We start from the raw sequence: 18,600 nt of genomic DNA, 5'->3' as shown, positions 1-18,600 counted from the left end.
AACTCATTACTTTCATATGCACAGCAAGTTAGCTTTTCCCCAACTCCTGCAAATCTGCACACCCATCTCCCAATCCTCTGCAAATGAGCTCTTTTCTGTCACAGGGAACTAATGAAGAAACATAGTGAGGAACATTACATTCTACAAATTAAACATACACTTACTATCTTGGGAAAATTATTTAACTACTTGGTGGCTCAGTTTCCTCATGTGGAAAATGGGAATAACAGTAGCAATGTAATAGAGTTGATGTGAGTTAATTAAGAACAATGGCATAAAGAAAGTACTCAGTAGATGCTAGCTATTATTATTAAATAATTACTTAGCTAATAATTATTAGTGACAACAAAATTCTCATCAAAATGTCACGTCTAGGAGCACCTGGATGCCTCAGTCAGTTGAGCATCTGACTCTTGGGTTCGGCTTGAGTTGTAATCTCATGGTTGTGGATCCAGCCCCATGAGCTCTGGGCTTGGCTTGGAGTCTGCTTTGAATTCTCTCTTCCTCTCCCTCCTGTTCTCTCTCTCTCTCCTTAAGATAAATAAAATTTTTAAAATGTCATATCTGAAATAGTATTTTAATGACATTGCCCAGCTATCTATTAATTGAAATTAATCCTGTGTGGAAAACTGCATGATCTTATATGTCTCTTCTGCAAACAGCAAAGTTCAGTGGGAAAACACACAAATTGATAAACCTGAATTGGAATCTTGTCGGTTTGTCAGATTACAAGCCATGTAATCCTACATAGATTACATAACCCGCTTCAGTCTCAGTTAACTCATTTGTTTGTGAATTGGGAGTTTTAGTTGTCTCTGTCAGTTAACCTCAGTGACTAGGTATACAAGGCACTCAGTAGAGAAAGGGGCAAAGATGATGGGTGATAAAAGAGTGGCTGTTACTGTCATTGACTAGTAGATGAAAAATAATTTGCTTACAGATGATAGACATTCCATCCAAAGTCATTGCTTCATATAATTCACTAAACATTTTTTTTCCTGGTTTTCTGCCTTTGGACCCTTAAACAGTGCTTAACCTGCTGGATGTCTCAAAAAATGTTGGGGAAACACAGAAAGAGATTCCTGCAGTGGAATTTTTTATCTCCTTCAGTCTGTGAGAGTGGAGACTAGACTTTAAGGACAAAAGGGCTCAGAGGCATAACTAGTCTGTGATGCTCCCAATAGACAGCCTAATAGACAGTCACTGCCTAACACCACCAGAGGGCGTTCGAAGACCACACAAGACTGAATTTGGGGCCCTCCACCTCAGTAAGTCCAGTTCTGGTGTAGGGCTGCACTCTCTATGGGAGGTCCCATACTCAGGATCCTGACTTGTTCTCTCTCTGCATTCTCCCTGTAGGTACTGTGGGGCCAGGAGATTCCAGGCTGCCTAAGTCGCCTCAGCTACCTCAGCTACTGCATTCCCTTTGTGCAGAGCTGCCTCCCCCAGATCTGACTGATGCCTTTAGCCCAGCAGAACCACATAAGCCCTGTTCCACAGCAGGGACACATAACAAACCACAGATGAGAAAATCTTCCACATCTGGTGCTCTGAGGGGCTGCCACCCAGCTGGGCTCTATACTCTTCAGCTATTTCCTTGCCTTCATGCTTCGTGCTCAGCTTTCTCCTATTTGTTCTTGCCTCCTTTTTCCTTGCCATCGTGGATTAACCACAAGAAAACAGGGCTCCTGAGCATCAGCTGCCTCTAGGCAGTAATAACCAGCACTTCCCGCCGGTCCACTGAACCTGCCATTCCACAAACTACTGACACACATGTGCACACACCCAGGTGCACCTGTGATCTGCACATGGTGGGAGTCTGACTGGGAAGGCACCATCTGGGTCAGTGGCCCTGGAAGGTGTCTCTGAGGCCTGCCTTCAGCATAAGTTGCCCGGTTGTATCATATCACCATATCAACGTTTCCTCCTATGCTGTGAAGGGATGATGTCCTTGCAAATCACATTTTTCTTGACCTGGAAAGTCTCTTTGGGGTGAATCAAAGTTTTCCTCAGGCATTGGGAGAACAAGAAAAGAACTCCAAATCCTACACTGGATACTATGTGAGAAAACATCCAACTCCCAGAAAATCCAGCTCTACACCAACAAAGGCTCAGCAGGAAGATTCTTCAGGGCCTGTGTGGTGATTTTTGTGGGAGGGGGCCTGGATAAGCAAACTAAGTACGTTGGAGTATGGCCCTTTTTAAGCACACAGGAAAAACATCCTGAAAAACCCCTTGTAAAGGGGTCTACTGAGCAGTTCCTTGGACTTTACAATATTGTGAAGACCCCAAGAGCAGCATTCTGTCCTCTGTCCTTCCTTCCCCATCAAGGAAGGCAGGAAGCACCACGGTTGTCATCCATTTGCCCCTTTCCCTTCGGTTTGCTCTGGTAATCACTTTTACCATGAGCTGTCTCTGAACTTCTAGTATATAAAGAGGAGAGACCTATAGATAGCCAAGTGCCAATCCATTCCATGTGCTTAGGCCACAGTTTCTGATGTGGTCCCAGAAAATAGTATCTCTTACTCTTCACTAGGAAAAAATCTAGGCTCATCATCAGTTTACCCCAGCTATAACCTCAGTAACCTCAGCTTTCCTACAACTGATACCAGGTCTACATTTATTAAAGTGACAGAGTTAGAGAATGTGAAATTGAATAAGACCCTTACTTTACAGAAGTGGAAGAGGAGTCCAGAGAAAAAAGATGACTTGCCCAAGGTCACACAGCTGATTAGTAGACGATTCTGGGCTGAAATTTAGTTATCCTGACTACCTACCAGTAGAAGAAATCCTCCTGGTCACTGTCAGTTTAAAGGGTTGGGTAGAAATTATTTTTTTCTAAAGGCGATAAAGCCTGCATGTCTCCATTTGTGAACGTGGGTGAGGATACAAGCTCCTGAAAGCAGGTACAATGTTTTTGACATTTATAACAATGCTAGGTGAATACATGCTAAAAAAAAAATGTTAATTGAATGAAAAATGTTAAACAGGCTCCACTTGGTATATTTCAGGCTCCTCTATTGGGAAGTACAGAGCCTGAGGCTCTAAAACCTTAGCTCAGCTTTGGCCCACACTGGCTGTTTTTTTTTTTCCAAACCAGGGAAGAAATTGCCTTTGAACAGACAAAGTAGGTCACAAAAATCCTTAACAACACCAACTTAATCAAGGCACCAACATAGAAGACTTTTATTAAAGTAATCTACATCATCATTAATTCAATGTACATTTATTTTTATTTTATTTTAAAGATTTTATTTATTTATTTGACAGAAATCACAAGTAGGCAGAGAGGCAGGCAGAGAGAGAAGGAAGCAGGCTCCCCGCTGGGCAGAGAGCCCGATGGGGGGCTTGATCCCAGGACACTGGGATCATGACCTGAACTGAAGGCAGAGGCTTTAACCCACTGAACCACACAGGCACCCCTAAATGAACATTTATTAAGCACTTGCCATACACTAGGGACTTGTATAGATGTTGGAGATTCAAACAATAAGACTATCCTCTTCATGTTGCTTATATCCTTATATATGTTGACCCTTGAACAACATGGGTTTGCACTGTATGGGCCCACTTATATGCTGATTTTTTATAGTATGGTACTGTAAATATTTTCTTACAGTACTGTAAATATTTTCTTTACTGTAAGAATGCAGTATATAATACATATACAAAATATGTGTTAATTGACTTTATGTCATTGGTAAGGCTTCCAGTTAACAGCAGGCTATTAAGGGTTTTTTTTGGGGGGGGTCAAAAATACATGCAGATTTTTTACAACATGGGGTCAGCACCCCCAGACCCTGTGTTGTTCAAAGGTCAACTGTATAGTGAAGGCACTGACTTTATACATTAATTAATATATTGTGATAAGTGCTTTGCAATATGTATGAGTCATAGTTTCTGAAGTTCTGAAGAGGAATGAACTTAACACTGCCTGCAGAGTCTGGAGGCTTCATAAACCTGGTTTCCCTGGAGGTGCATTTTGTACTTATGTACTTATGAAAGTTCACAGAATTCTCGGGGAATGGTGTCTCCCTCTAGGTGGAGTATGGAGTGAACAGTGGGGTATAGAGGCTGGAAGGCAGCCTTTGACCTCAAAGTTATAGTACACAAGACTTGAAATTGCACGCTAAGAAAATCAGGATGAAGGCTATAGGCAAGGGCAGGAGAATCCCCACCCTCATTTATATGTTTTCAGTAACTTCCAGTAATGTCAAAGATGGACTTGGGAATCACAATCAAGTTTCTTTCCTCTCCTCCAACCCATATTTGACCTTCTAGTCCACTCTAACGGACATAACTTTTAGTGGAGCAGCCTAAAACCGTTGGAGACTGGCTTAAGGAACACTTTAATAGGTGGGAAAATAGTAAGATTAAACCAGGGACTTCTCAGTGACAAGAGAGGCAAATACAGATGGGAAGATTTCAGGGATAGCATGGGAAATGTTACTCCATGTTACCTTCACTCTGTACTATTATGTCATCTCAGATAGTGCTTGATAAGTGAGGTTTTCTCTGACTCACCCTGGCAAATGGCAGCTGTCCCCTAAACTACCAAATGCACACGTTCATTTGTGTGCCCGTTTAGCTGCCAGCTTTAATATCTTTCCATCTTTGTATTCCTTTAGCCTTGTTCCTTTAGCACACCGCAAAAAGGTGCTGGGGTTACTGAATGAATAGAAAATAGATTCATAAGTGACTGGATTACAGGCCATCTGGCGGCAAAAGCACTACTATTAAAGGTCCAATGATAAGATACTACACTGATTACCATTCGACCTAACCATTCATAGCACCTTAAAAAAAATTTTTTTTTATTACGCTGTAAAGCTCCCCTTCCCACAAGTAGGCACAGAGCGTAGAGTACCGGCTTCAAAATAATTTTTTTTTTCTTAGCTGATTTTAACAAGGATCTTTGTGCAAGTATCTATGTTCTAAGAAGATGTCAGTCCAGAAAATGGGGGTTTCGGTTTCCATGTCAGCAGACAGCAAACCCAATTCAAGTCTCTAAACCCCAATTGCCGGCCAACGCGCCGGAACCAAAGCGTTGGCGCTTCAATTTCCGGGCGGAGGCGCAGTATGTCGCAATGGGTTGATTGCTTTGGCCTGGCGGAAGTCTATCAGGAGAGGACCGCGGCCGCGAGGACCGTGGAAACGCAAGGAGCGTGTGATGTCCTCGTCGCCCGAGAGCTTGAGCTGCTGAGTTTCGGGAGGCCACGCTGGCCCTGTTGGGACGACCAAGCGGGTCGGAGAGTTCAGTCGTGTTTGCACACGCGCTGATCGAGTCCCCTTGTTGGTGATGGAGAAGTGAGAGCAGAGAGACCGGAGGTAGAAGTGTGAGGGCGGGATTCTGGAAGGGGCGGGTCGTGAGGCGGAGAATGTGTGATTCGCCGGGCGGAAGGCAGGGACCCCGACGCTCGAGGGTGGCCGGTGGGTTGGGGGGTCTTCAGGCAGTCTTCGTCGAGGGTGACCCTTGCAGGAGGTAACAAAATGACCAGACGTCGGAGCCAGATTCTAACCCAAGTGTGGGTAGTTACAGAGTCTGCGGACTGCGGCCACCGGGATGAAGTGTAGTTACTTCATTGTGCGGTTTTCGGCATCTCCGTGCGTCAGTTTCCTACTTTGTAAAATGGACTTAATTCGTATTTCGCATAGTTGATCGAAGGATATATAAAGAGTTCAGCACAGCGTCTTCCAAATGGTAGGGACTCCCAGAGTGGTTTACCGCTGTGTTACTCTTTGTGTTCTTACAGCTCTTTTTGCCTACCTCACTCACGTGATACTCTTGTGTTCTCTACGTGTGTTCCCTTCTACACTGAGTGCCCTTAGAATGAGGACTTTGCTCCATTGCCCAGGGGAGTGCAGGTTGACTTTGGCGTCAGCGGTGGGAGGATTAGGTCTTGGAACCATTTAGACCTCAGTTGGAATCCATGCAACTCCTTTGAGTTGCTTAGTGACCCTGGGCATGTTGTTTGCTTTTGCAGTCCTCCGTCTGGTTCATAAACACAATAATTGGGATAAAGCTTTGGGCTCTCCTTCCAGTCTGAATTAACTCCAGTTATACTAATGAGACCATGGACAAAGGCCATTTAATTGTAAACACAAAATGGTCTGTGTTTTTGAGGAACTGTAAAATTTATTTCTGGTGGCCTGTGAGGCAGACAGAAAATATTGGATTCGGCGCTCTTAAACCCAGCAAAATTACTAGAATGAATAAAGTAATGCACTGTCTTTCCTTGTAGCGATGTTATGTAAAAACAGCATATTGTTATATATATATCCCATAATTACTATGACGTCTTCAAGGTGGATTATATCTTCTGATAAATATTACTAATCTTTTTTTTTGTTAAAATCTTTTTTGTTTAGATTTTATTTATTATTTGACAGAGAGATCACAAGTAGGCAGAGAGAGAGAGGGAAGCAGGCCCCCCGCTGAGCAGAGAGCCGGACGACGACGATGCAGGGCTCCATCCCAGGACCCTGAGATCATGACCTGAGTGAAGGCAGACGCTTAACCCACTAGCCACCCAGGAGCCCCTAAATAGTACTAATCTTTATGGAAAAACATTCAGAAGAGGGTTTTAAAGTAACAGGGATACACTAGTAATATTCTCAGCTAATGCCTTTGAAAAAATGATGAATTTGATGCTTTGGCTTCTCTATCTGTTCCCTCAATTGCCCAGTGACCCACTACTTTCTAAATCTAATATTTTTTCATCTTTATCCACCCTGACTGTTCTATAGTATATGCTACCAATGCTGACTTCCTGCTTTTTAAAAACCATATTGTCATTCATAAACTCATTGTGCTTGCTTTCTTCTCCAACCCTGCTCCCTCCCCCTCCTTTTTTTGTTAGGTCGCAGTCCTTTCTCATTTTCCTTCATGATTTTTTTGGTCTGTCCATTAATCTGTATTTTTCAGCACTCCCTCCTACATACTTCTAATTCTACATGTCCAAAACCACACTTGACGTCTTCAAACTTTGTTCTTCACTCTACAATATTATACATAATATTCACCTATATACATGTATTTTCACCCTCCTCAGCCCCCACTGCCAGAATTCACCAGGATCTTTAGTTTGTCTCTTAAATGTCTCTATTCTATTCCTACTACTTTGCTTTAGTCCTCAGTTATGTCTTCTATTCCTGCTCATACTCTGATATTTCCTACTCATTGGGCAGGAACTTTGAATGCCCAGGGTCTAGGATTATCCTGAGGCTTCTTCATGCACATATTTTGCTTCTACCCTGGAATGGCTGTCATGGTATCTACTCATGGTCCCTCCGTGTGGCCCCTCCATGCTTCTCATAGCATAGAACACTCTCCTAAGGGAGTGTTCAGAAAAAGAATATCTGGAGACTGAGTTCCAGGCGAGCCAGGTAGAAACTACTTCTACTACTACTACTTCTTTTTTCTTCTTGTATATCTCTCTAGACTTGGAAGTAACCCAGGTTCATTATTGTTGCATTCTGTTAGTTACAGGCCAACCGCTAAGGCCAGTTGAGCCCAGATTCAAGGAGAAAAGAATTAGACTCCATCTCTTGATGGCAGAATGGCAAGGTCACCTGGTATAAGAGAATGTGGGATGGGGGTGCCTGGGTGGCTCAGTGGGTTAAGCCTCTGCCTTCGGCTCAGGTCATGATCTCAGGGTCCTGGGATCGAGCCTCGCATCGGGCTCTCTGCTCAGCGGGGAGCCTGCTTCCTCCTCTCTCTCTGCCTGCCTCTCTGCCTGCTTGTGATCTCTCTCTGTCAAATAAATAAATAAAATCTTAAAAAAAAAAAAAAGAATATGGGATGGATGATATCTTCAGAAAATATCATCTGTCAGATACATGTAATACATGTGTATACTATATATATACACAGTGGTAGTTTTTTCACCCAAAGAACAACAATATTCATAAACTAGTCTGAACTTTTTTTCTGTTATTTTGTAGTGATCAGTGATATGAGTGTCACATCCTTCTTTCCTCCCTATTACTTTTGTAGTAGTGTTCATGGCTGCTATACACAAAAATGTATCTTTAGACCAGGTAACCACTATGTAGGAAAAATGACAGTTGCCACTTTAAATACCTAGAATGTTGGGTCTACCCAGCTCCTTACCTTTAGTATGTCAGCCTTCATAAAGAGGAAAGGGGTGTGGCTTCTCAGTCCTCATCACTAATCACAAAATAGAGAACAGGGTGCCTTCTTTCTCCCTGTAATTTAGATGTGATACATGTAATTTCAATCTACTGGAGTTTCTCTAGCGCGCATTAGCAGATTACCACTCCTTTTTTATAGTGCTTTATTTCCGGAAATTCAACGAATAACCACTCCCATGTGCTTTTTGCCATTGGGAGAACATTCCTGTCACGTATTTAAAATTATATTGATAGGTAATCAGGTGCAATTTTGAGTTTAACACAAGGTCTTTGGAATTGCTCTGGTGATCTCCTAATGTGGGCCCTAGGGCCAGATAGAGAAAGGTGCCTCAGTCTGATTAAGCTCAGTTTGCTGTAACGTGGTTAGGTTAAAAGAAGGTTTCAGCGATGAATGACATTTCTCATTTTGTCTACCTCCTAGGTAACCCTGCTTGTCAGTGGCAGTTACAACTCTAGATGTTTGTGTGTCTGTTTTCAGTATCCTCTCAGGACACAGTGCTTCCCAGACTCTGTCCCACGTCCACAATTTATGGTAATATCTGTATGTCATTTTGCTGTCTGCATTAGTTTTTTACTGTTGTGTAACAAATTACTATAAACTTAGTGACTTAAAACAATACAGATTTATTTATTTATTTATTTATTTATTTATTATTACAGTTCTGAAGGTCTGAAGTCTGATGGGCATGTCACTGGGCTAACATCAGGGTGTTTGTTGTCAGGGCAGGACTCCTTTCTGGAGTCTTTGGGGAAAATCTGTTTTCTTGCCTTTTCCTGCTTCTGGAGGCTGTCTGCATTTCTTAGCTTGTGGCCCCTTCCTCCATCTGCAAAGCTGGCAGTGGAGGGTTGCGTCCTTCTCACATGTCATCACATCACTCTGACCTTTTCTTTTGCCTCCCTTTCCCACTTTTAAGGACCTTGATGACTCCATTGTAATTGTCTGGATCATCGAACTGTTAGCTACCTTAATTCTATCTGCAACCTTAATTCCTTTTTGCTCTGTATGATAATATAGTCACAGTTTCCAGTGACTAAAATGTGGATGTCTTTGGGAGTGGTGGGGAGTTATCCTGCTTAGCACAAGGAGAGTTTTATTATTTTGGAGGAGTCCTATTTGAGTATGATAGGAAAAATGTAGAACTATCTCACAAATAACATCATCATCGTCATAATCTTCCATTAAAAAACTAAGACATGTTAAATATGTTTGAAAAGCAAATAACAAGCTTATGCATATATATCAACTCACTAAAATCATTAAATAATGATCTAAAACTATCCACAAGTTACCACTTTACACTTAAATTCTTTTCAAATTTAATAATATCCAAAGAAATACGAGTCAGTGAAAATTTAAATAGTATTTTCTACCTGTTTGATTGTCAAAGATTAAAACACTTGCTTATGTACAGTTAGTGAAATGATTAGTGAAAATGTGCACGAATATGCACACTCATTCATTGTTGGTATTAACAAGTTTGATGTGAATTTGATAAATTCATCAAAATTTAAAATGGGTATTCCTTTGACCTAACATTTCCACCTCTGAAGTAAATATTCAGATGTTCTTTATAATGTTATTTGTAATTTTGAAGGAAAGAAAAAATGAGGTAGTTTATATGTCTAAAATAAAACTTTGACATTTATGTATGTATATCTATATGTTAGAATGATACCCATCACTTTAAAAATGTATGAGTAGAGGACTTGTAGTTCTGGCTAAGATGGAATATAAGTATCCCTTAGTGCTCCCTCTTAACAACTGAAATCCCTGAATGTAATACAACAAACAAATATAGGAAGACGCTAAACAGGGGAAAAGAAGATGACAAACTGTCTAGGAATCTCATAAAATGCAGTTAAGAAATGAGATGAAGTAGTCACCTGCCTTTGGGATACTGTATACGGACCTTCTGTTGAATAGCAAAACGTATTTTTAAAAAACAGTCCTTTGTGCAAATTCAGACCTTCCTAGGCCTGCCTCTACAGAGTTACTCCTTACTTTTGGAATTGGCACACTGTGGGCAGGATAGCTGAAAGCCAGATGACAGTCCCTCAGGAATCCCATGCTTCTGAAGAAACACTCTTGTAAACACTGTATATATAAGGAGGTGAGAAATATAATGGTTTTATTAACAAATCTCTAGTTCTCCTTGAAAGGCATTGACCTAGAAGTTGTTGAGACCCTTGGCTCACATAGCAGCTTCTGAGGAAATCCTTTTGAAAAGCAGTGAAATTTAAATTGCTCAGAACATGATGACAGGGAAGGAATTTGGGGATTCTGGAAAAGAGGAGTTTGTGAAATGGATCATAGTCTTCTCAAGCAGGGCATGCCAGGGCAAAGAAGAGGAGAGGTAGGGTGGTGACAGTGGAATTTATCTTTCTGGATGATTTTATTCATTTGTGTCATCTACTCAGTCTTTGAAAACGTAAAAATTCACTTTGGAATGATCCTGGGAATCAAGAAACCTATTCTCCGGTTCTACAGGATTTTTACTTCGATTTTTGAAATACTGAAAATAGATTGAATTTTCTTATCAATTCCTTTACAAAACCAGTTTTCTCTAAAACATGATGCCCTTGTTGTACCTCCCCCTCCTTGGCTTTCCCCACTCTTTATTTCCATCCCTTTTCCTGTGGGTCTTCCTGTTCAGGAGCAACAATACCACTGCCTTATTGAGAAGCGGAGGTGTCAGTGCCCAGGGTCCAGTGTTGGTGGTGTCCATCATACAAGCTGCTATATCTGGGCCTATCAGCAGCAGTGGCCATGTCTACCCTGGACCATCTGTGGAGCTAGGTGTGCTCTGCCTTCGTGGTCATTATGCTTGGCTCTCTGGCTTTCCCAGATGGAGCAGCTTAGATCACTTAGAATCCGTTTCATACTTAAAAACAATAACCTAGACTGATAACAAACATTTATAAAGCATCTGCTTGCTGACTAGATCTGGTGCTGCAGAAATGACCAAGACACCGTCCTTTCCCTCAAGGAATTTGCAGTGGAGTTGGGGCAAACTGACAACTAAAGAAATAACTACAGGACCTCTAGTATCAATAGTGATAGACCAGGTGATTCAAATCAAACTCTGAGAAAACCAGAAAGTCTAAGTAAAATTTACAATAAAAAAATCTACTTGAAGGCATAAAAGATATAACAAGATAGAGAATAATTATCAGGCGAGAATGGAGAGAAGAAAGAAATCTAGAGAGCTGAGCATGGAATTGGTGGTGTTTTTCCCCTGGGAATATTTCTGCCATAGGCTGAATGTTTGCATCTCCCCGCAGATTCATGTTGAAACCTAATCCTCATGATACTGTTTGGAGGTGGGGCCTTCGAGAGAGGATTACATCATGATAATGGAACCATCATGAATGGGATCATTGCCCTTATAAAAGAGGCCCCACAGAGCTCTGTGACCCTTCCTGACATGTGAGGTTATAGCCAGAAGACTAAACAAGGAAGGGGGGCTCTTAACACTGAATTTCTTCCCACCTTGATCTCGGACTTCAGCTTTTAAAACTGGCATGTAAGTCACCCAGAGTATGATACTCTGTTATAGCAGCCTGAATGGACTAAGTCAGTTTCTAATTTTAGAAGTGGTAGCTGAGATGCTAAGAGATGATGCAGTACTTATGACATTGTTGGAGGTATAATAATAAAAAAGTTGGGACCCAGGGCCCAGCAAAAAGGGTACCTAGTAAACTATCATGGCTTTGGATTGGACAGTTGGAGAGCTTCACTGACTGCTACTTAGAGAAACAGCCCAGAATCCATTCACTTTGAAAATAGCTTGGCAGTTCCTTAAAATGTTAAGCATAGAGTTGCCATATGACCTAATAAGAGAGATTAAAACATATATTCACATAGAAACTTCAACACAGATTCATAGTAGTAGTATTTATAATAATTAAAGGTGGAAATAATCCAAAGTACATAAGCTGATGAGTGGATAAACAAGTGGTATATCCATACAATGGAATGTTATTCAGCAATAAAAAATGTAGTACTGATGCCTGCTACAACATGGGTGAACCTTGAAAACATTATGCTAAATGAAAAAATTCATTCACAAAATGCCATGTATTGTATGATTCGTTTTGTATGGAATGTCTAGAAGATGCAAAATTATGGAGGCAAAAGTAGATGAATGGTTGCCTAGAGTTGGGCAGAGAATGGAGAGTGTGTACTAATTGGTATAAGTTTCTTCCTGGAGTGATGAGAATGTTCTAAAGTTAGAGAGTGGTAAAGGTTACAGAACTCCATGAATATTCTAAAAACTCTTGAATTGTACACTATAAATGGTGAATTTTATGGTATGTGAATTATGTCTCAGAAGCATATTTAAAAAAAAAAAAAAGAAGAAGAAGGCATTATCTTAGTCCCTGAATTTGGATCAGGGTGTTTTGGATTGCTGTTGCCTTTAGGTGCTGGCAGAAAAAAAGAGAGTGAAATTCTCTCTGGAGAATGAAAACACTGTCTTAGCCCACAAATTAATAAATCTTGCAGATGTAATGTTAAACAGAATTTTAAAAGAACCAAGCACATAAAGAGACAAAATAACATAAACAAGAACCAGCAGAAACAAAAAAATAATAAGTTCAAAAAAATAATAATAATAAGTTCATGGGAACTCTAGCTGTTGAAGTTAATAGCTAGAGACTTAGAAAACTGTGCTTAATAGGTTTAAAATGGTAAAAGACAATATTTTTTAATTTTGGCAAAGACCTGGAAACTATGAAGGATGTAAATTTGAAAAAGAACCAAAAGATACTCTAAAATGAAAAGTATAGCAAATATTTAAAACTCAATAGGTAAATAATAAGAAACAAAGCACAACTGAACAGAAAATTACCAAACTGAAAGAAAGTTCTGGAAGAAAATATCCAGGATAAAACATGGAGACGTAAAGTGATGAAAAGTAGTGATGAGAAGGTAAAATACAAAGAAGATACCATGAGAAGGTCTAACCTATATATAATTGAAGTCCTAGGAAGCAGGTATGAGATGAATGGGGCAGAAGCAACGTTTGAACAAACTAATCATTGAGAATTTGCCAAATCTCATGAAAGATAGCAAGCTGCACATTTGAGAATTGTTACAAACTACATGTAAAATAATAATAGCAATGATAGTAATAAACACACTTTACAAAAAATTTGCTGAAAACCAAGGAAAGGAAAATAACTATAAAAATAGCAGTGGAGAGTGCTTGGGTGGCTCAGGTGGTTAAGCATCTGCTCAGGTCATGATCTCAGGGTCCTGGGTTGGAGCTACACATAGGACTCCCACTCAGCAGGGAGTCTGCTTCTCCATCCCTCTCTGCTCCCCCCCACTGGTGTTCTCACCCTCTCTCAAATAAATAAAATTTTTTTTTCAAATAAATAAAATTTTTTAAAAAATTAAAAACAGCAAAGGGAAGTATCTTTATTGTGTAGCATACTACTAGTACTAAAAATGGAGGGGAAATTTCTTATTCTGATACAAGGTTATCTATAAAAAGCCTACAAAATATGGTGAAATGTTGAAGTCATTCCCTTTGAGGTTAGATCACGGATTCCCACACTTATCCCCACAGTTACCACTTATATTCAACAATGTACTGAAAGTCTTAGCCAATCTAGTAAGGCAAGAAAATGAAAACAATTGGTGACAGATTGGAAAGAAAATTTTAAATGTCATTATTTGCATGTGACTGTGTGAAAAATCCCAAAAGTTCTACAGATGAGCTTTTAGATTTAAAGAGTTTAAAAATTTGCAATTTAAGATCCATAGATAAGAATCAATTGTATTTCTATAAAGCCAGGTAAAAAAATGAAAGTTAATTTTAGAAACAATACCATTTATAATATTTTGCATATTGCATCCCAATATTTTGCATCAAATAAAAGGTGTTCAAGAATTCATCACAGAAAATTAGAAAATTTAAAAAAAAAAGAAAATATTATTGAGGTTAAAAGTGACCTAAAGTAAAGGTAATGATACATACCATTTCATGGATTATGAGATTAAAAATCATACAGATGTCATCTCAATAGAGCATGATCTATAAAATTAGTACACTCCAGTCACAATTCCAACAACTGTTTGGTGAAGTTTGAGAAGATGATTCTAACGTTTATGTTGGAAATTCAAAGGGCCAAGATTTGCCCAAGACAGGTTAAGGTATATGTGCAAGGACAGATGAATAGACAACGTAGAAAATAAAGATTATAGGAGAAAAGACCCATACATCTCAATACCTCAAAACATAGAGCATAAGATAAAGGAATATTTAGATATATAGTGCCCCCCAAAATAGATTCTTGATTCTTCTCCCAAATAACATAAAATCAGTATTCCATTAGTTATATTTGTCTTCATATAAGAGATTAGTCTCACATGTCTTTATATAAGACATTATAGTCTTCATATAAGACATTAGTCTTCATATAAGAGATTTTTTTTAATTTTAGATAATATTAGATAACTTAGAGCAGAAAAATAAATATTAAATGGGATATAAAATAAAGGAAAAAAAGTTTCTAAAGATGAATTTATTTGCGAAGGAGGTGGTGAGGCTGAGAGTCTTAAGCAGCTCAGCACGGAGCCTGACATAGGCCTCAAACTCACAACCATGAGATCATGACCTGAGCTGAAACCGAGAGTTGGACGCTCAGCCGACTGTGCCACCCAGAGGCCCCTAAAGGAAAATACTGATAAGTTGGAAAATGTTAAAATGAAGAACTTAGGTCCATCAAAAGATAACATTAAGAAAGAGAAAGAGAAAAGATAACATTAAGAAAAAGAAAAGACAAGCTTTAAACTGGAGGATTTTATTGCCATACATAAAGTCAATGAAGGGCTTGTGTCCAGAATATAAAGTGAACTTCTTATGAATCAAAAGTAAAAGAACAAAGGCTTCACAAAGGAGATATATCCACATTGCCAATACAGGTGTGAAAAGGGCCCAGCCTCATTAATCAGAGAAAGAAATGCAAATTAAAACCACAGTGAGATAACATTGCATGTCTAGCAGAATGGCTAAAATATTTTTAAAAAGAAAATAGTTAAGAATTGGCGAGAATGTGGAATAACTAGAAATCTCACATGTTGCTGGGAGGGTATAAATTGGCACAATTAATTTGGAAATAGGAATGTGTGTCTGTGCATCAAGATACATGCATAAGATTGTTCACAGCCACATTATAATAGCACATTTCATAGCAGTAAAAAACCTAAAATCAACCAAAAAGTCCATTATCAGTAGAAGGAAAAACACATGAGAAATGGTGAGGATGCTGACTGAGGCAGGGTAGAGACAGAGCAGAGCAGAAAGAGGGAGGGAGAGAGAGAGAAGCAAGATTTGAAAAGGAAACTAGCCAGATAGGACAACAGATTAGAGGGAGCCGTGAGGCAGAGGGAGAAACCTCAGTGAGTGAGGTCCCATGATCTCTTGAGTTGTGCTGGTTGCCAGTAGGGGAGAAGTAGAAGACAGAACGGATTGATCTCCTTTTGCTCATTAAACATTACTGAGCACCATTTATATCCTAAGCACTTCTCTAGAATCTCGAAATACAAATATGAGTTAAGAGTGCAGTCTGCTGAGTCTTCATTTGACCTTTACAATAGCCTTTCGAATCTAGACCGTCATTTACATTTGACATAGTAAAAACAACCCATACAGGTTTTATCCTGAATGGCGTTGTACATGGAAATCAAGGGGAAAATGTTTTTCAAGAGAGAGTGTTCACCTGCATCAGATGCTTGAGACTTTATATAAGAAGAGACTAGAGGACTGGTTATTGAGTTTAGCCACATGAAAGTCATTCCAGAGGGGGAGTGGGGATAAAGCTGTATTGGAATGTATTGAAGAGAGAATGGGAGGTAAGAAAGTGAGAACAGGTAATGTGGAAAACTTCCAAAAAGTATTTTTGCAGTTAAGGGAGGTAGAGAATGGAGTGGTAACTAGAGAGAAGACTAAATTGGTTAAGGTCATATTATGGAGAATGTTTTTCACATTGGCAGTGAAAACCCATGAAGATTTCAGAATCATACAGTTCACTGAATGTAGAGGGTGGAATTGGCATGATTACTTGGAAAGGGTGACGTTGATATGCCAGTGAGCAGATAGTCCAGGAATAAGGGCACAGGGATATGAACCTGGTGGTGGCCACCAGGATGGAAATTAACAAACAGAATGAGATAATTTTTTAATTTTATTTTATTCTATTTTCTTATTTTTATTTTTAAGATTTTATGTATGTATTTGACAGAGAGAGACACAGCAACAGAGGGGAAAGCAAGCAGGGGGAGTGGGAGAGGAGAAGCAGGATCCCTGCGGAGTAGGGAGCCTGATGTGGGGCTTGATCCCAGGACCTTGGGATCATGACCTGAGCTGAAGGCAGACGCTTAACGACTTAACCACCCAGGTGCCCCTATTTTATTTTTATTTTTATTTTTTTTTTTATGATTTTTATTTGAGAGAGAGAGTGCACGTGCTTGAGCTGGGGGAGGAACAGAGGGAGAGGGGCAAGCAGACTCTGTGCTGAGTGTGGAGCCCAGCATAGGGCTTGATGCGGGGTTCCATCTCATGACCCTGAGATCATGCCCTAAGCCAAAACCAAGAGTCATATTCTTAACCAGCTGAGTCCCCTAAGCGCCCCATAAGTGGGGGTCATTTTAGATCTTTAAAAAGATCATTTTAGTGATCTTTGCTGAAAGATTTTCAGCAAAATGCCCAAATCACTTACTTAGAGACAAAAGTATGGAGCTGAAAGGAATCTCATGTTATAGAAAAGGAAACTAACACCCAAGAAAGGAGTTAAAACATGTATCTTACTTGGAAAGAAATTAAATGTACCCACATATATTTATATATTTCTGCATTGAGAATATAAAATGTACTTGAAGACACCCCGGCCAAGGGTCCTGGCTAAGGTCCTCTGAGCAGTTTGCTCCGTGGTCTTCAGCCCCATCCGGCAAATGGTAGGACCTTAGGCTTTCCTCATTCATGTCTCTTAGGTGTTCCCCAAAGGGCAGGGCTGTGGTACACATTAACAGTTCCTGAGAACATCAGTTTATACTGGGCTCATGGGAACTTTACTCTGCACTTCTGTTCTATGGTCATCTTGAGTCAGTCACCACTCACCCTCTCCTCTGCACATCTGTGGCCCTCAGTCAGCCAACTCTCCCAACATTCCTGTTGTGGTGGAGCTGGCTTGTTGTCCTCCAACTCTGGTTACGATTTGGGCACCTGCCGTCCATATTGCTGCCACCGGAGACAGGCTGGCTCTTAGCTGCTGCAAAGACCTTGAACGAATTACTAACTTCTCTGTGCTTTTGATACCCACTTGAAAATGGTAAAAATATTACTGCTTACCTTACAGGTTTGCCTTGAGTATTATTAAATAAATTAATTACTATAAAACACTTAAATACATTAGCATTTAGAGAGCTTAGAACACTACTTGGTACGGAAGAAGGATTTTTAAGGCATTACTATTATTCTCACCGGATACTGGGGATCAAACTAAATGTTGCACTTAGGCTCTCTTCTTCCTGCCCAAAAGAGCCCTACATAAAAGGGGTGTGTGTGTGTGTGTGTGTGTGTGTGTGTGTGGTGGTGGGAGAATGCTTTACTACAGATTGGGGTATGGAGGAATTGCATTTCATTTGTGTCACGAACTTAAATTTCAGCGTATACATTTCTGTTCCTAAAAGCTTCTCAAGCCACTTTTAAATTTACTCTCCTCTCATTCTCTGCTCATCCCACATTTTTCATCTTTATGAATACAGAGAAATTGAGCTGTGTCTTCACCTTTAGCTGCTGACTTGTGATCGCAGAGTCTTATCATTCACTCAACTTGTTTATTAAGAATTATCTTAAGCACGGGTATTTCCTTCTTCTGTGAAACTGTAGATACAGTTTCTAATGGTTCTCATATATTCTTTAATATTGAAGTATGTCGAAAGCAGTCCAATAAATTTTCTTGTCATTTGAGCCATCAGGCTGGATGTAGGTTTTCTGTAAATCCAAACTTTCACACCTTAAGAGTGCAAAAGTAATACAAGAAACTGTAAGCCCTTAAAGAGCATAGATTAAATCTTTTTTATCTCTGTGTCTGCAGCAGTACCCAGTAGGTGTCTCAAAAACAGATGTACACTTAAATCATTGTATCTTCTCAGTAGAAATGAAATACTTTCTTCGGGGAGAAGTCTTCAAACTTGGTACTCATTTGCAGTGAGTCGGTGTAACGTTGCAAAATTTCTTCACTACCATGGTGGTAAAGCAAATGATTCCTTTTGGGCTCAGCTCAGGTGCCAGAGAGACCAGCTGATATTTATACTCTGACATAATGCCAGGAACATCATGAGCAGTTCTCATTCTTTTCACTCCACAGGACTTGATCTCTAACTTTATGTTACTATAATAATTACTCTTGATACTGAGTTTCTTCTGTGGAATAGTA

At 39.8% G+C, this 18,600-nt stretch overlaps 1 protein-coding gene and 1 long non-coding RNA gene across 3 annotated transcripts in view; both read left to right on the top strand.

Moving 5' to 3' along the window:
* The window catches only part of LOC125105267 (cytochrome c oxidase assembly protein COX16 homolog, mitochondrial), a 31,736-nt gene extending 28,430 nt beyond the window's left edge, over window positions 1-3,306 (top strand). Inside the window, exon 5 of one of the 2 annotated variants that reach the window (XM_047738576.1) lies at window positions 1,360-3,306. In XM_047738576.1, coding sequence (XP_047594532.1) covers window positions 1,360-1,455 — 96 coding nt within the window. In that variant the 3' untranslated portion in view covers window positions 1,456-3,306. The remainder of the gene's footprint in view (window positions 1-1,359) is intronic. The other variant, XM_047738578.1, reaches the window with a different exon arrangement.
* Window positions 3,307-3,434: 128 nt separating this feature from the next.
* LOC125105268 (uncharacterized) overlaps window positions 3,435-18,600 on the top strand; it is a 53,521-nt gene continuing 38,355 nt past the window's right edge. Inside the window, exons 1-3 of the long non-coding RNA XR_007128851.1 lie at window positions 3,435-5,328; window positions 8,576-8,686; window positions 11,437-11,678. This is a non-coding gene — a long non-coding RNA (uncharacterized LOC125105268). The remainder of the gene's footprint in view (window positions 5,329-8,575; window positions 8,687-11,436; window positions 11,679-18,600) is intronic.

This window comes from Lutra lutra, chromosome 7 (assembly GCF_902655055.1).
Source record: "Lutra lutra chromosome 7, mLutLut1.2, whole genome shotgun sequence".
Lineage (NCBI taxonomy): Eukaryota > Metazoa > Chordata > Mammalia > Carnivora > Mustelidae > Lutra > Lutra lutra.
This window is presented reverse-complemented; position numbering and strand designations above follow the sequence as displayed.